This window comes from Rousettus aegyptiacus, unplaced genomic scaffold (assembly GCF_014176215.1).
Source record: "Rousettus aegyptiacus isolate mRouAeg1 unplaced genomic scaffold, mRouAeg1.p scaffold_m13_p_6, whole genome shotgun sequence".
NCBI lineage: Eukaryota > Metazoa > Chordata > Mammalia > Chiroptera > Pteropodidae > Rousettus > Rousettus aegyptiacus.
In genome coordinates, this window is record NW_023416309.1 from 75,649,339 (window position 1) to 75,667,964 (window position 18,626).

The 18,626-nt window shown below is 46.4% G+C and overlaps 1 protein-coding gene across 3 annotated transcripts in view; it reads right to left on the reverse strand.

Annotated features, from left to right (window-relative positions):
- Positions 1-1,451: 1,451 nt before the first annotated feature.
- Positions 1,452-18,626, reverse strand: part of SLC13A5 (solute carrier family 13 member 5) — a 29,000-nt gene continuing 11,825 nt past the window's right edge. For all 3 annotated transcript variants that reach the window (XM_016138778.2, XM_016138776.2, XM_016138777.2), the window contains 6 exons: positions 15,271-15,486; positions 14,707-14,807; positions 13,703-13,821; positions 11,550-11,711; positions 8,227-8,364; positions 1,452-7,087 (listed from right to left, as the gene is read on the reverse strand). In XM_016138778.2, coding sequence (XP_015994264.1) covers positions 6,956-7,087; positions 8,227-8,364; positions 11,550-11,711; positions 13,703-13,821; positions 14,707-14,807; positions 15,271-15,486 — 868 coding nt within the window. In that variant the 3' untranslated portion in view covers positions 1,452-6,955. The remainder of the gene's footprint in view (positions 7,088-8,226; positions 8,365-11,549; positions 11,712-13,702; positions 13,822-14,706; positions 14,808-15,270; positions 15,487-18,626) is intronic.

Below are 18,626 nucleotides of genomic sequence, written 5' to 3' on the forward strand. Positions count from 1 at the left end.
AAAATAAAAAACAAGCTGGACAAATATTTACTACAAAAAAAAAAAAAAAAAAAGAGAGAGAGAGAGAGAGAGAGAATTTCTCCTTTGTAAGAGATTTTAAAACTTTACAGAAAGACATAAAAGAAAACTTTAATATATGGAGATATCCCATTTTATTATGTAGGATGAATCAATATTGTAAGGATGTCATCTCTCACCTAACACAATCTACAAATCTCGCTCATTCATTCATTCAATATTTATTGAGCATTTACTATGTGCCAGATGTGTCCTAGACATTGGGGATACAGGAGTGAACAAAACAGATAAAAGTCCCTGCCCTCATGGGACTTACACTCTTAAATATGGGGGACAGACAAACAAAATTAAAAAACCAAAGGCGTAAATTGTACCGTATATTAGAAGATGAAAGTTGCAATAGGAAAAATCAGGGACACTATAGAGAGTGGGGGATGGGTAGGGAAGTTACAATTTGAAACAGTCTGAGAAGTGATATTTGAGCAGAGATCGAAAAGAGGTGAGGGAACAGGAATGTCCTTTGCATGTTCTAGGAACATTAAAGAGAGCCGTGTAGCTAGATCAGAGTGAATCGGTGGTTTCTCAGACATTTAGTAATGCCTGGAGACGGCTGGGGCGGGGGGGGGGGGGCTGCGCAGGGCTGCTATTAACATCTGGTAAATAGAAGCCAAGATGTTGCTGACTATCCCACAGTGCACAGAACAGCTCCCTACAACAAAGAGTTATTTGGTACAATTGTCAGCAGTGCTGAAGTCAAGAAACCCTGGAGAGAGAGAGAAACGGGAGTAGGAGAGTTAGCCAGAGAAGTAAATGTCAATTATGTTTTTTGGGGAACTAGAGAAGCTGATTCGGAAATTCTTAGGGAAAAGTATGTGAGACTAGCTAGGGAGAATATTGAAAAGAATAAATAGTAACTAGCTTCACCAAATCTTAACAAGTAGTATAAATATTCCTATGACAAATGACTAATTTCCTTAATATATAAAGAGTTCTTACAAATGAATAAGAAAAGACTTTTTTAAAAACTTTAAAAAATGATAAAAAGACTGGAAATTTACCAAAAAAAGATACACAAATGGATTATAAATATGTGAAAAAATATGTTAAATGTTACTTGCAATTTAAAGTAATGAAAATGAAAATCATTAGTGTTTTTTAACTATTGGATTAGCAAAAATTGAGAAATTTGATTACACACAGAGTTGCTAAGAGTGTGTGATCGTAAGGTCTCATGTACAGTTCCTGAGAATGTATATTGGCACTGCTTCTTTGGAAAGTAAATTGGCAATATCTGTCCCATATTTAAACACACATATCCCTTGATCCAACATGCCATTCTAGGAAAGTTCTTATGTAGGTGCCCAAAGATGTAAGTACAGATGTGTTTATTACAGTATTAGCAAAAGACTGGAAACAAACCAAACGTCCACCAATAGGAGACTTCTTTATTATATGGTATATACTTACAATGGAATGTTATGCAGCTCTTAAAAAGACTGAGGCTTACTCCTAGGCATACATTCAAAAGAAATGAAAACGTATGTTCACAAAAAGATTTGCACAGAGAATTTTAAAACAGCTTTATCTATAATAGCCCCAAACTGAAACAACCCGAATGTCCATCAAAAGTGAATAAACAAATTGTGGCATGTTCATACAATGGAACACTAACAAAAGGAATGAATGGATATACACAACAACACGGATGAATTTCAAAAGCATTTTGTTAAGTAAAATAAATCAGACGCAAAAGAGTATGTACTGTAGGACTCTATTTATATGAAGTTTAACGGGAAAAACTAACCCATGGTGACAGAAATCAGAACAGTGGTTGCCTAGAGAAGGTGCAGATTACTGGAAAGGGCAGGAGAGTGTTCGGGGAGGAAATGAAAATGGGGTGTTGCTGACATGGGGTATATAGTTGTCTAAGTCATTGCATTGTACACTTAAGATCCATGCTATTCACTGAATTTAATTTTACCTCAATTTAAAAACAAAATTATTGAATTAAAAAAAAAACACACCCTGGTCAAACTTAGTATGTCCTGAAATGGAATGATCTCCAAATAAATTTAGCGCGGGTGGAGAGTGGGGCGGGTGGTGGAAACAAGGACAGAATATGTGTGTAGTATGCTCCCATATGTAATGAAGAGTATATATATCTATTGCATAAGCTCGTAATATCTCTGGAAAGACATGTAAGGGGCTGTTGACGGTGGTTGTCTTTCTGGAGGCGGATGGAGGTGTCAGGTCTTAAGTGAGAGGGCACAATTCAATACTTTTTTGTACTGTTAGAATTTCTTTTACTGTGTTCATATCGTTTTTTAAATATAAAAATTAGTTAAAATTTCTCGATTAGATAACACAGTGCTCTGAGATTGAATTTTAGTGTTTCTTTACCCTTGATAGCTGGAAGCAGGGACATAAATGCTGTTCTAAAATTGTCAACAGTGGGCGGCCTGTGTCTCTGAGTGTGGAAGTGGGCATTTGGAAAGGCAGATCACAGAAGTGCCTGGAAGACATTCCTGGGGGAGGGAAGTGAGAACCTGAGCTCAGGCTCAGGACATCAGGGGAAATAAATTAAATATCTGATTGCAAAGATTTCAGCCTGAAATGATAAGCTTTCTGTTAAGGAATTTACAAACCTCTCCCATGGTGTGAAAGATTTATCTCGATGGAAAAAAAAATTTTTTTTTTTAATGTGACAACAAGCTTCCCTGGTGGGTTGAGAGACCAAGCTTTTCAGAGTCTGTGGAGCTAGGGGGATAGAGTCCCTGGAAGAAGGAGTTCTGAGCTAAGAGTGGTACTTCCAGGTACAATTTTTAACTGGACAATCCAACATATGGTTTTTATTTCCACAAACAAGGACATGTCATCAATACCTGAGAATGTCTGTATTCATTTTGAGAATTGGACTCTGTGCTACTGACATGATTCCCTGTTTGGGGTCTAATGCAAATTCCTCACCATTCATTATTTTTGTTAGTATTAAGGAGATGATGGGGAGGAGAGAGGAATTCCTGCATCCCAGGAGATGCCCTGCTCACTGGCCCTGCCAGAGGAGGTGGCCCAGGCCTTTCCCTAAGGAAATTCTCAGCTCAGAGAGGGGAAGGGTCTCGATTCTGGCATCAGAGGGTAAAGAACCCCAGGGGCCAAACCTTTGGAATGCATGGGATCCTTGTGCACCCATAAGTCCCTGGCAAAACAGTTGAGAGAGCAGTCCTGGTCAGGATTATGTGTTCAGCTAACCTCTGGCCTAAATGTCTCATCTGGATGCTAAGAGGAAAGAACTCAAGAGTCTTGGTTAGAACCTCTTTGTAGAATGTAAGAGGCAAAAATATGGATGGGGAAAAAGTCATAGAATGGCTAAGACCCAGATAGGGACAGGGCGTGGGCTGTGTAATAGACTCCAAGACGAGACAGAGTGGAGACTGGGGATAGGGACCGCGTCTGGCCCAAGTTGATGAAGAATCTGGTGGGGTAATGGAATTCATGACTCTGGGGACAGACCCTTAGAGATCTTCTAGTCCAGCCCCCTCCTAATGGAAACTGAGGCCCAGAGAGTGGACTGGCTTGTTCAGTGTCAGATGTCAGGACTGAGCGTGGTTCATGACTCAGACTCTGGCCTCCCAATCCAGCGGGTCTCCTGGAAGAGACCTGGCCTTTAGGAAGTGGAAGCAGAGCTGAAGCCTTTGACCAGACAATGATATACTCTTGGCCTACCTTGGAACATGTTTCTACTAAATTCCATGGAAAGGGAGCCACTCAAGTAGCCTGGAATGAGGGCAGCCCTCTGAAAGTGTCATAACACCAGACCCTGTTTATCACCCATCCAACAGCTTCCTACTCTTTTGTCCTACCAAAATTGGATTTTGTTGTGGGCAGATATCTCTTCATTTCGGGAAATACAGGCCAATTCCCCAGGCTCAAGAGATGAGTCTTAATTAGTCTCAGTAATATTCCCAAAGTATTTCAATTACTCTTTGTCAAGGATTGGCCTAAGGATGGGCATATAACCTAGTTCTGGCCATTAAGACATAAAGGGAAGTCTGAGGGGCTTCTGAAAAAGTTTTTGCTTTCTTAATAAAAGAGAAAGATGAAGCAGGCTTTGTCATGCCCCTGCCCCATACTCCTTTCTTCCTGTCTTCTATGCAGATGTGTATATAGCATGAGGGTCAAGCATGAGAGTAAAGAAATGCAAGCTACCCTTAGGATAGCAGAGTGGGTGGTAGAGCCCAAGTCCTTTGTGGCCTGAGTGAGCTGCTGACCAATACCAGCAGCTGTCTACCTCCACACTTCTTTTTAATTAGACATTAAATACTCTTATGGTTTAAGCTACTGTTAGCTGGGTTTTCTCTTACTTGCAGTTAAAAGCAATCCTGGCCATAAATGTTAGTGCAACTCCAGAAAACTTCAAGAGAAATTATATACAAACAGCCTTTGGTCAGCCTCTTCACTGTGGAATCTGCTCTCCTGAAGCCTCCACCTAGCTTCTTGTCGGCCCTCAACCAAATGGAGTCTGGTAGAGTCCTCTATCCACCCCATCGCATCCTCTCTCATCAGCCTAGCCAGTCCTGCTCATCTTTCAATGCCCACCTTGGATGACCGTCACTGCATCTAATTCAGCGGTCCCCAACCTTTTTGGTACCAGGGACTGGTGCTCCTATGAGAATCTAACACCTGATGATCTGAGGTGGAGCTGAGGCGGTGATGCTAGGACTGAGGAGTGGCTGCAAATCAGATGAAGCTTCACTCGCTTACCTGCCACTTACCTCCTGCTGTGCGGCCTGGTTCCTAGCAGGCTACAGATCAGTACTGGCCTGTGGCCTGGAGTTGGGAGCCCCTGATCTAATGGACCACACTGATCACTTGTTTCTTTACTAGTCACACTCGTGTCCTGCTCTATGTCATAGTGCTCGCATGGGACCCAACAGGCAGTGCAAGTCCTTGGGGAGCACTCAGACTGGTGTGGCAGACACATTCACAGAGCAGTAATAGAAGGGTAGGTCGGTTTTACGTTGGTGGGGGGAGCATGTAGCCATTTTTATACTTCTCTGACTAAATGCTTTGCTTCTTCAGACAAAGATCGGCTCCAACACTGTCCTGAGCTCATCTCAGAGGAGGCAGCCAAAAGGGGCTCTTGTTCGATATCTTTCCTGAGCAAGCAGGGCCTTGGGGAGGACTCATTCTTGGCCACACACTTTTCCCTATAGGTCCCATAAGGCCAAGGCCCTTAAGGAGGAAGGGGCAGTGGACATGGAGGTGAAAGATCTAGATCAGGACCGTAAATGCTACTAACTTGATATGTGACTTTGGACACATGACTTGGCCTCTCCGAGCCTCAGTATTCTTGAAAGGCAAACAAGGATAATAATACCTATCTATCTCACAGGGATGTTGCAAAGATCAAATGAGATAAGTAATGGATGTACCAGGTACAGGGAGGCCTGGCACACAGGAGGCGAGCAGTAAGTGTTCATTCAGCCACCTGCCTCTGCCCCTCACACATGGCAGAAAGCCAGAGACAGTCAACACAGTGCACCCTTCCATGGGAGAGAGACAGGGTGGTCAAAAATTCTCTCCCCCAAGGAACCAGGTACTTACTCTGTTTTTGAGAGAGTTTCCTTGGTTTCCCATACTTTCTCCTGCTTTGAAAAATGCCATCGATGGACCTCTTATATCTGCTACTGCCTCTTCCAGAGCAGCATAAGAGGGAGAGAAAATGGGGTTGGTGGGCAAAAGGGTAGGTGTCTCTCATGTTTCTCTCACAGGGATTCTGAGGGTTCCCACAGCCACCCTGGGGTCTTTACTCCGTCTGCTTCAGGTAGATTCATTCATAGGCAGGGGCTTTCTGCTCAGGGACCAGCAAGCACTGCCTGTTCTCAGCAATGCTCTGTCACTACCACGCATGGCCACAAAGGCCAGCCAGTGAAGGGAAGGCTTTCCCCAAGGGAGCTGGAACTCTGGCAGGACAGGATAATTCTGAAGGGACCCTGCTCTTGGCAATTAGCAGCTCTGTCCACTCTGGTGAGGGAGGACCTAGATACCCACCTGTGGCCCCAGAGGATCTGTCACTTCCCTTACTTGGAGTGTGATCCCAGCTGTGTGGGGTGGCAGGAAAAGCATCTCCCAGAAGAGCCAAACTGACCTGCCTGCGGGAAAAGAGGATATGAGGGGGCCCCAGCCAGAGGATCACAGAAAACATCAGTCCAGACAAAAAAAGGGGGCCCTGGGAGTTGAAGAAGGTGTACTGGGGAGCTGGGAAAGGGGTCCAAATTGTCAGTTAAAATGCAGCAAGGGAAGGAGGGGAGCAGGTTTGCCCATGATGTGCTGTAGGTGGTATCATCTAGAAGTTATTAATTCATATTCTTCATTCTTTGGTGGTGACACTATACTGCTAGTGGTTCCAGGAGGCTCTGATTTCCACTCTTACTCCAGCAGTGGGAAGCTGCCCAGGACCAGACATTCTGTCCCTGGCCTGGGTCGTCCCTTCCAAGTGCCAGGAGTGATCTGAGACAGCCCAAGGTCACCTGCAAGAGGCACTGGCTCTGGAGGGTAGTTTTCTCACCTCCTAAGCTGGGATTTGAATCCCATTTAGATGACCTTGGGACTCAGTAAGTAGATGCCAGAGCCCAGCGTGGGGCCAACTGGAGGCCGAATGGGGTTAGGAACATGCATGCTGGTCCCTCGGCAGCCTGCCTGTCTCAGAGATGATAACAGGGCTCTGGGAAAGATGGATGCCAGAAGCCTCTTGGGAGGCTCCCTTAACTTCTGTGTCTGCCCTCCAGCTTCCCATCCCCAGCTATGACCCGGGCCTGGGTCTCTGTGGGGTATGGGCATCAGTGGGTGTAAACCCCAAAGCTCTGCTGTAACGTGTGCCAGAAGGTTCAGGAGTCCTCAGGAAGGCGGAGGCCGTGTCATGGTCTTGTAGCTTTTCCTAAGTCTCAATATGCGTCACATTGGCCCAGTCAGGGAAATGATCCAAGTCAAATATGACCCGTCCCCAGGTGTTGACTGCCAGAAATACACAGAACAGCCCAATTATGTTCATCACTACTCCTGTTTTCACCTGGAAAACAAGAGGGCCAGAATCAGTATCCTTGGGTCAGCAGGGCTGTCAAAGCAAAAGTGAATGGGACATTAGGAACTAGTGTGCTCAGAGAAGGGGACAATGGCTGGTTTGCTGGCCCCCACAGTGCTGAGTCATGCTCTGTGCTCACCCCACCCCCAGACAAAGCAACTTCCTGTCCAGTAAGTATCATTGGTGTTCATATCATCCCTAGAAAACAGGCAGGGCAGTGGGTTCTTTGTGCTCACTTGAGCATTTGGAAAATGGCCTCAGGGAGGCAACCTGAGGCAATCTTCTAAGCCACTTGGGGAGTTATTGGGGGCGCACGGGCCTGACTCTAGGTCCTCTGCTCATCCAGCACCTTTACTGTCCCACAAGCACTTGCTGGCTTCCCAAGAACCTCTCCTGGCTTTTTCTGATGCCTGCTCTGCATTCTTTCCTCATGCTCATCAACCATTGCTTTCAAGCCCTGTTGTAGATTTTTTACCGTGGATTGGAATTGAGTTTGCAGTCTATGGTTTCTGGAATCTACCCTCTTTGTGATAATGCTCCATGGAATTTCAAAGATACCCAGAGGAGGATCCGAGATACATAACACCTGATTGGACTGAGATAGGGACCTTCATTTCTAGCCTGCCCCTGCCACACATTTTCTTCTCCCCTTCCAAGGGCTGCAAAGCTGCCCTCCTTCTCCTGTCAGAGGTGGTAAAGCCAGAGCAGAACTAAAGAGTTTCTCCAAGCATCTTCTGTTCCCAGGCAATGGTCTCTCTCTCTCTCTCTCTCTCTCTCTCTCTCTCTCTCTCTCTCTCTCTCTCTCTCTCTCTCTCTCTCTCCTCTCTTCTCTTTCCCTCCCTCCCTCCCTCTATATCTATCATCTCTCTCTCTCTCGCCCTTTCCCTGCTTCTACATCTGCAGACACCTCTGTCAATCTACCTCCTCCATTTCAGCTTTGGGAGTATGAAATTTGAGATTGTTTCCAGAAAGAAGAAAAGCTGCATATAAATGCAAACAATGAGGTTAGATCTGGACATTCGGTGGTATTCCAAAATCATATGACATCACATGTCATTAATAAACGGGACATCTGTTACAACAAAAGCATCAAAGCTGATAGGAATAAAGAAAAGTGGCTGCATTACCATGTCAGAAACCTTGAGGTGTCCATAGGCAAACACGATGGCGTTAGGTGGGGTGGCCACGGGCAACATGAAGGCAAAAGATGCACTCAGGGTACAGGGGAGCATGACGTACAGCGGATTGAGGCCAATGGAACGTGACTGGGGGAAAACACAGCACTGCAGCATCACAGATACGGAAAACAAAAGCTTCCAGAACCATCATTCTGAAAAACATTCCTCTAATGTACTGCATGTGTTCCCACCTCTGTGCCTTTGTCCTTCTGGGTCCTCTACCCTTTGCCATGTCTCAGGTAATATAACTCGGCTGGACCCCAGGAGCTGTGCTCAGGGCCATCTCCCTGGGAGGCCTTTCTGAACCCCCTCAATTCATTCAACATATATTTTTTGGCCACCTACTGTGTGCCAGAGACCATGCTGGCCACTGAGACTGCAATAAATCTTTCAGTGTCCCTGCAGTCGATGTGTGCACATTATCTGTCCATCCTGCCACAGACCAAGAGAGCCTAGAGGGTAGGAACCACGTCCTCTCACCTGTGGATACATCTATGTATGTATGTGCTTTTGTACACATTTGAGATCATTTTAAATATAAAATTTGGTATCCATCTTTTTATGCTACAGTTTAAAATTCAGCCACCCGTAATAGCACCTAGCACAAAGTAGACAGACACTCATTAAATATTTGTTGAATGAATGAATATCATGATATAATTCATAACACCTGTCAATATCTATCAAAATTAATAATCTAGCATGCAGATTTACATGCACATGAGGGCAGACACATATGCAAAGATCTTCATTGCAACGTTATAACAGCAAAACACATAGGAAACAGACCCGACAGCCATCAATAGCAGGATGGTTAAATAAAATACATACATACAAGCTATGAAATAGTTTGCAGATGTAAAGAAGAATCGAATAGGTTTTATGTGCTAACATGGAAAGAGCTCCAAGCTCTATTGTTAGATTTACAAAATTAAGGGGCAGAAGCATAGAATAATACAATAATACCTTTTGTTTAAAAAGAGTCTGTGTGTGTGTGCGCGTGTGTGATATACATCCAGAAAGATACTTAAGAAATTTATAACATAAGTTGTCTCTAGGGAAGATGCTAGAGCGTCAGGGCCTATACTCCTTGGTATTATTAGGTATTTTAGCCCACATGAATGTATTACATTTTCGACTTCCAAAAATTATACATGTTTCCATTTTATTAAGTGCCTTTCAAAACTCTGATTTTTAAAAAATGATTTGATAGTAATACATTGTACACATATATGATAACTTATTTCATCAATCTACTATTATGGAAATATTTCATAATAAATAATTCTGTGATGTGAGTCTTTATAATACAGTTGACCATTGAACAACATGAATTGAAACTGTTCAGGTCCAATTATACAATTTTTTTCAATAAATGTACTGTCAGCCCTCCATATCCCCAGGTTTCCCATCTGAAAATTCAACCAACTACAGATTGAAAACATTATTTTTCCATTTGAAGTTGGGAATCACAAATGGGGAGGGCCAACTATATGCATTATTCTGTGCCATTTCATATAAGGGCCTTGAGCATCCACAGATTTGGGTATCTGAGGAAGGTCCTAGAACCAATCACTCATGGATACTAAAGGACTATAGTTAAGTTCTGTGGGAGTCAAAGGTTATACATGGATTTTTGATTGTGGAGGGGGTCGATGCCCCTTATACCCGCTTTGTTCAAGGGTCAACTGTATATACTTGTAGGCTTCTCCAATGATTTCCTAAGATGTATTCCTAGACATGAAATTGCTGGGTCAAAGGGTATGAACAGGTTTTAGGTTAAGCTTTCTGTGGGTAAACAGGTCTCTGAAAAGGCTGAACCAAGTTACACTCCCTCTGGGAATACCTGAGAGGACCCAGGCAGGAGCACAGTCTGTTTCCTGGTTTTTTCATTTGTCTTGGTCTTGGGTATGCATGATGTGTGCACCCTATGTGACTCCGTGACCTAGCTAAGGGGTCACCACCTTTCCCTTTGCTGCAGGTGGGCGCAGGAGTGTGAGTGGGCTTGGAGATAGCATGGGAAATCCTACTTGGAGGCTTCTTGTTCTAGAAAAGCTGGTTTTCAAAGGGCCTGGCCACCCTGTTGGGTTAAGACCTCCATTTGTCTGGCTTGGGGCCCTCAGTGCTCACTGCTGGGGCTGAAGGTGACAAAACAAGGTCTTTGCTGGGGGTGGAGAGAGGCCTCCCCACATGCCCATCACCAGAAGATGTTCTCTATATCTGAGTGGGTAGTCTGCTTAGGGGAGGAAGAGGTGCAGCCACCTTGCTATCACTCACACTTTCAACCTCGCTTGGACAGAAGGAGAAAACCTCTTGAGTTCGCTTTTTGTACACATGGACACCCCAGCAGCCAAGTGGAAATTTACCAACTGCAATCTTGTGTTCAGGTTTTGATAAGTCTGTCTCCCAATTCTAGAATGACAACCACAGCCTCTCTCTGGCTAGTTTTGCGGTTTCTTGGCCCTCAATGTAAGTATAGGAGGAAAGAATGTAAGTGATATGCTCAAAGATCCCACAACTGGGTCTCAGGCTTTCTGACTCCAAGCCTAGGGCTTTTCCAGTGCCACCTTGAGGTCAGTACCGCCATGTGATGAGTGACAGAAAGAAATGCAAGAAAAGATCACAGCAAATTTCTTCCATAAGCTCTGCCTTCTTCTAAGTCCCAACTCCAAAACATGCTTGCGCATAAAATAAAGCTCCTTAGCCCGGCACTCAGCACCCCCCTCCACCACCACCCACTACTGACCCCTGATCCCTGCACTTACCACACAAGGCTTCTGGGAGTCTTCTGTCATGTACCCCATTTCTTTTACTTGGGCTCTCCATCTTCCCAGAACATCCTCTCCCCTCAACCGTTCCCAAGCCCTCCCCTCCCCAAGACCGCTTCCTGGTGGGTCCTAGCCAGCAGTATCTCCCTGCTTTGCAGGCTTCCTGCATACCCATACTACATACTCTGAGACCCTCTATCATTCCCTCGTGTCTTTTGTTTGCTCCTCCTTGGTGCAGGTCCTGTCTTCTCATCTGGAGAAGTAGTCAGTTACATTTATAAATTTTGAGCACCTGGTTCATGCTTAGTACTTTGGCCAGCAGAGGGGTCACAAAGAAGAACTAACAAAGCATTGAGGACAGGCCCAGGGTCATCAATGGCACACAAGTCCCATCGGAGCCAGAGCCAGACACAGGTCTCCAAAGCCTGGTTGGGCCCTGGCCCCTGATTCGATAGCTTCCTATGAAATGATGGGTAAGGGCCCACTGCCTGCAGAGTTACTTACCATGGAAGCAAAAATGGGCAGGAACAGGGTGGTGGTGGCCACGTTGCTTGTGCACTCAGTGAACACAGCAACAAGCAAGGACAAGATCAAGGTGATGGCTGTCGGAGGCACAGCATGCAAGGGCTCCATTTGCTTTCCCATCCATTCGGACAGCCCTGAGACCTGGAAAGCACCAGAAAGGCAGTCACTGCAGGGCTACAATTCTTCCAGGGCCAGTAGAGACCCTCATCTTTCTCCAGGGAGCTCAACCCATCCCCCACTTCTCATTCTGTCTGTTTACATTCCATAGGTGATCTCATCCATGCCCAAAATTTCAATCATTATCCTCACTCTGCTGTCTCCTAAGTCTGTGTTTCCAACCCAGCTGGTCTACTATTCAGATTTAAACATCTATACTCCTAGAAATTTCTAGCCAAATGTCTCATGAGCATGTCAGACTCAACATAGCCCAACCTGCATTCATCCTCTTAAGCTCAGAGTCTACTGCTCCCCCTGGGCTCCCCGGCTTGGTGAATGGACTCACCATCTACCTACTGTCCAACCTAACCTAGAAGACTGAGAGTTGTCCTAGGGGTCTCTGCCCCTCCAATTTCTTCCATTCAATCAGTCACCAAGTCACCCAAAACATCTCATGTCCATTGTCTCCTCTCAGTCTCCCACAGTTCTTGAAGCTCAGGATAATGATTTGAGCTAGAAATTGGGGATCTAGATTTGGTTCTTTGGGCTGAGAAGAGATCATCAAGGGAGAGAATGAAAAGTGAACAAAGAAGAGGCCAAGGACAAGAGCCTTGAGGAACAATCATACTTAAGGGAGAACGGAGGAAAAGTCGGCAAAGGAAGCTGAACAGGAACAGTCAGAGTTGGAAGGAAACAAAGATAAAATGGTGTCTTGAGGGCCAAAGAGGGACTTTCAAGAAGAAGAGAATGGTTCATGGAGTCCAGTGTTCTGAGACTCAGTTGGATGAAGGCTATAGAGTGTCTCCTGGGTCTCCCTCAACCCTTACCCTGCCCAGGCCTCCACTTCAGAAATCAGAGTGATTTTCCCCCAAGTGCAGGTCTGACCAAGTAACCCTCTTCCTTAATCCTTCAGTGGCTGACCACTGTCTTCAAAATAAAGTCCACACTCCCTATCTTGAGTTCAAGACCCCCCATTATGTCTTTTCTGTGAGCCTCGCCAGCTTCATCTTCTGTTCTTCAGCTAGATACCACACACTTATTCCTTTACTCATGTGTCACTTCTTCTTTAAATGTTCTTCCAAATATGTCCCCCTCTCTAGGCTGCGAAGTCCTGAAGAACAGGGAATAATTTCCATTTCTTCTGTAATTCCCATGCCTAGACTAATATGAACATAATAGAAATGTTTCATGAATGAATGAATGATAGATGAATGGAGGACTGGATGGAGAAGTGACTAGACGGATGGATTTGTTCATCTAAAAAATATTTATGCACCCACTGTGCACGAGGCTCTGCCTTAGATGCTGAGGAAGCAGTGATAACAAGATAAATCAAGTCTTTCTGTTTATTACATTCTATTCCTGGGTGGATGGGCAGATGGATGAATACACAGATAGGTAAATGGATGGATGGAGGAAAGCAGCGCCATGCTGGCTCATCCGTTCCTCTGGCTCATTTCTTCTTTGTCAGAGGTAAGAAAGTTACATATTGGGGTGTTTTCCCCCAAAAGGTGTTCCTCTCCTACACTGCTGTATACTTAGCTAGAGAAGAATTTTTAAATGCCAGCCATATCAAGGAAGAGTTCAGCAAGTAGAAAAATCAAAGGTAATGGTGAAAATAGTCACAAGGACTTGAAAGAAAGTTTTCCCTTGGATAAATCAGAGCAAAGATCCTTATTACCAAATCCCAAAGGAGACCTCACATCATTTTCTGCCTCTCTTGGCTAACCAGGGTCACTTAAATTCACTCATTTCTGCAATCACGCAGAGTATGTTCTCTATTCCAGGCACTATTCGTGGTGCAGGGTTCCTAGATGACAAGACAGAGTGCCTGTCCTCAAGTAATATGCAGTTAGTGAAGGGGACTGGCAGAGAACCAGCCCAGGGGTACAGAGGTGTAGGGACATAGTAGTTTTTTTGGCTACCCTCTTGGTGAAAGAATGGAGCCCCAGGCAACCCGCAGCTGGAGAAGTTACCTCGCATCCTTTAGCCAGAGCAAATCCGCCCCCCAGTAGCAGCACAATGCCCCAGGGAACTTTCTCTTGGGTCACCTTCCAATTCAGCAGTGCAGGAGGATAAAATGGAGTTTTCCTTTCTGAGAAGAAACAATAAAGCACACATATACACAACCCAGAACAGCATTTGAAAGCAAAAGAGAGCTAATGAAGGGGAATACAAACCTGTAAGAACAGTGAGTACCGTCTCATATCTGTAAATTAGCTAAAATTTATAGTAATTACTACACCCACTGCTGGTGAAGATATGGTAAAACAATTACACACTCCTGGTGGCATTATAAATTGGTACAATCTTTTTGAAAAGTAATTTGGCAATACATTTAAGAGCCATTAAGACATACATACTCTTTTATCCCAGCATCATCAGTCCTAGAAATTTATCCGAAAGAAGAAACACCCTCCAAGAAAAAGCTACATATGTGAATACATTAATTTATAATAATGAAAAATTCAAAAACAGATTGTTTCATAATAGGAGAATGGTTACAGTCCCTTAATGCAATATAATGCTATTATTAGAGAAGATAAATTTGAAGATTGTAGCAATAACAGGAAATACTTATGTAACCTCAAGTAAAAATAGGAAAACAAATACAAAAAAGTAATGATATTCAAATTGTGTGTTTTAATTATACCCATATAATATATGTATATGTTAATAACGACTAGGAGGAAGAGAGGAACTCAAAAGTACTGCTGGCATTATGAAAAATGTGAAACATTTTTCTGCTTCTATTATAATATTAGTAAAATTTCAAATGTTTAAAAAGCAAAGAAGAGATTTGGAACTAAACAATACAGAGAAGGCTTGAAAAACTCTCTCTGTCCATACTTTGTAACCTTACCAGTCCTCTTCCATAGGGTGCGAATTTCTCCTTCCTGAGCCCAGGGACCCCCACAGAGAAACATTGCTGGCCAGGGCCTCAACCCTGTTGGATGGAAGGCCAGGACAGGAGTCTTACCTTCCTTAGTCTGGCTGCAGAAGTTGAACTTGGGCTTCTGAGAAGGCACAACGAATAGCAATATGGCCACGAAGATAGCCACGGTGGCATCAGAGGCGTACCTAGGTAGGGGACAGTGGGATGAGCCAGCTCAGCTGCAACGGCAGTCATGCAACAAAACTATACCGTGCCTAAATGCTCCTACATGAAGAAACAGGCTCAGCTGGGTACAGAACCTGGAATCCCATAGACCAAGATTAGGAGTGGTGTGGTAGACTGAATCCTGGCTGGAAACCAAGACACCCCATTCTTGCTCTGGCTCTGAAGAAAGAAAAGATAGCAGAGCAGAACTCTGGGGGTTCCACTCTAGCCCAACGAATCTTTCTTGATCACAGCCCTGGTCACCCTTCCTGGCCAAGTATTTTCTGCTCAGCCTGATGAGGCAGAAGGGTCACAGGAACATGTCCATGGGCTTGTCATGAAGATCGGTGAGAAAAAATTTGTGATGAAACCAACAGAGTGATCCAGAACTCAACTACAGAACACAGGGATGCCATGGAGGGTGCTGCAGAAGAAATGACGTACTGTGTCTCGCCCTCCGCCCAGGCGACCGACAGCCAGCCGGGCATGAAGCCAGGGTCCCGGGAGAACCACAGGCTGACCAGCAGGAGGAAGCAGAGCAGGACGTTGAGCTCGGCGAAGGATAAAGGCCCCAGCTTCCTGTACTCCTCCTGCAGCACCTTGTAAGCAGCCTTCTCCTTATTCCTCCTCTCCAACCCACAGCCGCAGGACTTTTTAAAACTAGAAGATGTGAAGACAAGAGAACAGCAATGCAAGTTGGTTAGCTCAGGGGCTGGTCAGATAGAAGCCTAAATATCGGTCAGCAGAACTTGGCATAAAGGCCTTTGGCGCTGCCTGTCACCTGTGGGGGCCTTGAACAAGTCCCTTTCCTGCTCCTCGTTTCTGTCTTCTGCCTCCCCTACCTCACAGGACATAGTGGGGAAAGTCTCTGTTATGCGTGCCCAGCACATGCCCCAAGGTGCCCCCAGAACTGAAGTGTACTCCCAGAGAAGGCCGGAAATGGCACCAGTGAGGCAGCCAGTTCTGGGTCAAGTCTCAGGGACAACGAAGGCAGGAAAGGAGAGGGCATCCAGGAAGGTGGGAGGCTGAGAAGAAGGGGAGAGGATATGAGTCCTAGAGCTGGCTCAAGGTGGGGGCACGGCTCTGTCACATGCTTCCTGAGTCTTCCTCCTCCCACCACTGCCTGGAGCTGCCTTCTATGGTCCTGGGATGCCAGCCCCATCATCGGGTGGCTCAAGGGGACACAAGGAATAACCAGAGTGGGCCAAACAGGAGCAGGGTAGGTGCCTCCATTCTGAGGAGCTGCAAGTGTAGGATTCAGGATCCAAGAGACTCTGGAGCTTGCAGCAGGCATGGCTATGGCAGGAAGGAAGCCAGCCCTGGCCCTGCTCTTGGATGGGCTCCCTATGGACTGGTGCCCATTGGCCAACAAAGCCTGCCCAGGGTTCCCTGCAAGACGTCCCCAAGAAAGGGCAGAAAGGAGGGATTCTTGGAGAAGGTGCAAAGGGGACCTCAGTGCTGGGGAGGAGCTAACCTAGGCCACTGGGGCCCAGGACGCAGGCCTTGAGGAACTCTCTGAGGATTCCATACACGCATTCCAGCCCCGGTTGGCCAGAAACTGGTGGGCCAAGCCAAGAGGATTTTTCCTAGAGAGCCCGCCCTATGGATGTCCTTCCTGGGGCCCTGAGATAGACTTCCTAGGAGAGCAGTGGGTATTGGAATGGATGCCAAGGTGCCAATTCCTGAAACCAGGGCTGGATGTGAACCACCCATGAGAGGGTGAAGGCCATGCTGGTGATGGGGCAGGGCCTGCAGCGTGGGACACAGGATGTTAGAACATCGTCTCCCAAGGTGCTCAGGGGTTGGGAAAGGAAGCGACAGCGATGGGGCCTCAGTTCTGCACAGCCTGCCAGGATCTCATGCTGAACAAAGAGCAAGGCCACGAATCCCAAGGATCAGCTGCTGGAGACACCCTCCAGATTGCCCAACTTAAGGACGACTCTGCTGGCCTGGGAGGTGGCCTTGCCCCCTCGGTGTGAGAGTCAGTGTCCTATCAGGCACCCATCTGCTGCACCTGCTGTTCTCTAGCCTCTAAGGCTGGGCCAGAGGCTTCAGGTTTCCAGGGTAAGGGCCGACTCTGGTACTCCCAGCTACAGAGCCTGTGTCAGATGGTGCTGATGAGTCCTGATACCAGAGTGGTTACAGACTCTGGGGGCTGCTATGCACATGCAGTTATCCCCCACAGTGGTGCTGCCAAGCCTTCAAGACCCTCTTACACTAAGCAGTTTCACCCTCATCGCTGGGTTAATCCCGTCTAGTGTCACAGGCCTAGCGCGAGATACAGGCAAATTGATCCAGTTTGCCTGTGGGAGTCTGGGGATGAGGTGGGTGCCAATTGTCCTTCTATAGTAGAATAGCCTTAAGGATGATGCAGATCAACTGGGTGAAAATGCTGAAGAGCCAAAGAGAGGCAAAGGAACCCCTGAGTCCCTGAGGACTGCCTCTGCTACGACAGGTGTCCAGAAGAGCCCTCACCCAGGGATCAGCCTAGTTAGGAAAGTTGGGCATAAGCTATCAGTGATACCCAATTAGTCCTGGAGAGTCCTGGGGGGTCCCATAAATTTAGGAAGATCCAGTTTATATGGACTAGGCCAAAGGCAAGGGCCCTAACATTGCTCTCCATGACCCTCCAGATGAGAGAGTCAAGTGAGGGCACAGCGAAGATGCTTTCCACAGCTGAGACAGGTGTTGCCTTGCCTCAGGTGAGGTGGGCCAGGAGGCATGGGGGCAGGAATCCTGAAACGGGTCCCGGTATATGTCAGGACATGACCTGGGCCGGAGCACATCTCCTATTGTCCTGTCTTTCAAGCTGATTGTAAAAAGCTGTCCAAAGGAGGCTGCCTGCGAGCCACCCCCTGCCCACTACACTCCATGTCCGGTCGGCGAGGGCTCCTGAGCTGGAGCCACATGCCAGAAAGGGGTGGAATAGGCAGCAGCCCTGACCCAACCGTAGGCAGACTCCAGAAGTCTCTAGGCTCCCTGCCAGTCAAGAAGAGATGACTGAGGCCACATCAGGCCAGGTGAAACCACAGCTCTGGTCCTTGGCTGTGAGTTTCCAGGGGCATGGTGTCCACTTCTAGAGGCTGGTGGTTCCTTGCGGTCTTGAGGCCACCCTGGCTCCCCTGTGCTTATCTGCCAGGGAACTCCATAGGCCTCAGGACTTCAAGGCCCCCAACCCCAGCATGAGGGGTGGCCACAACTGGTGTCTCTGACACCCAGCTGTACCTAGGCCTCAAGGCAGTCGAGGGCAGCGACCCTCAGCCTCCCCAAGTAGGGACTGTCATAAACTGAATTGTGACCCCGGAAATTCATATGCTGAAGCCCTAACCCCCAAAGGGGTAGTATTAGGAGGTGGGCTTTTAGAGGTAACTAGGATTATATACCGTCATGAGAGTTGGGCCCAATGACTAGGACCTGTGCCTTTATAAGAAGAGGAAGGCAGCCGAGCTCTCTCTGTGTGTCTCTCTCTGTCTCTGTCTCTCTGTCTCTCTCCCCCATCAGTCCCACCCATGTACAGACACAGTGGGAAGGTGACCTTCGGCAAGCCAGGAAGAAAGCTCTTACCAGGAACCAAATCGGCTGGCACCTTGATCTTGAACTTCCAGCCTCCAAAACTGCGAGAAATAAATGTCTGTGGTTTAATCCACCTAGTCTGGCATTTTGTTATGGCAGCCCGAGCTGGCTGAGACAGGAATGTAGAGTAGTGGGCACAGGCTCTAAAGCCAAACTGCCTGGGTTCAAATCTCAGTCCCACGACTTCCAAGCTATACAACTCTGCATAGGCCATTTACCCTCCCCAT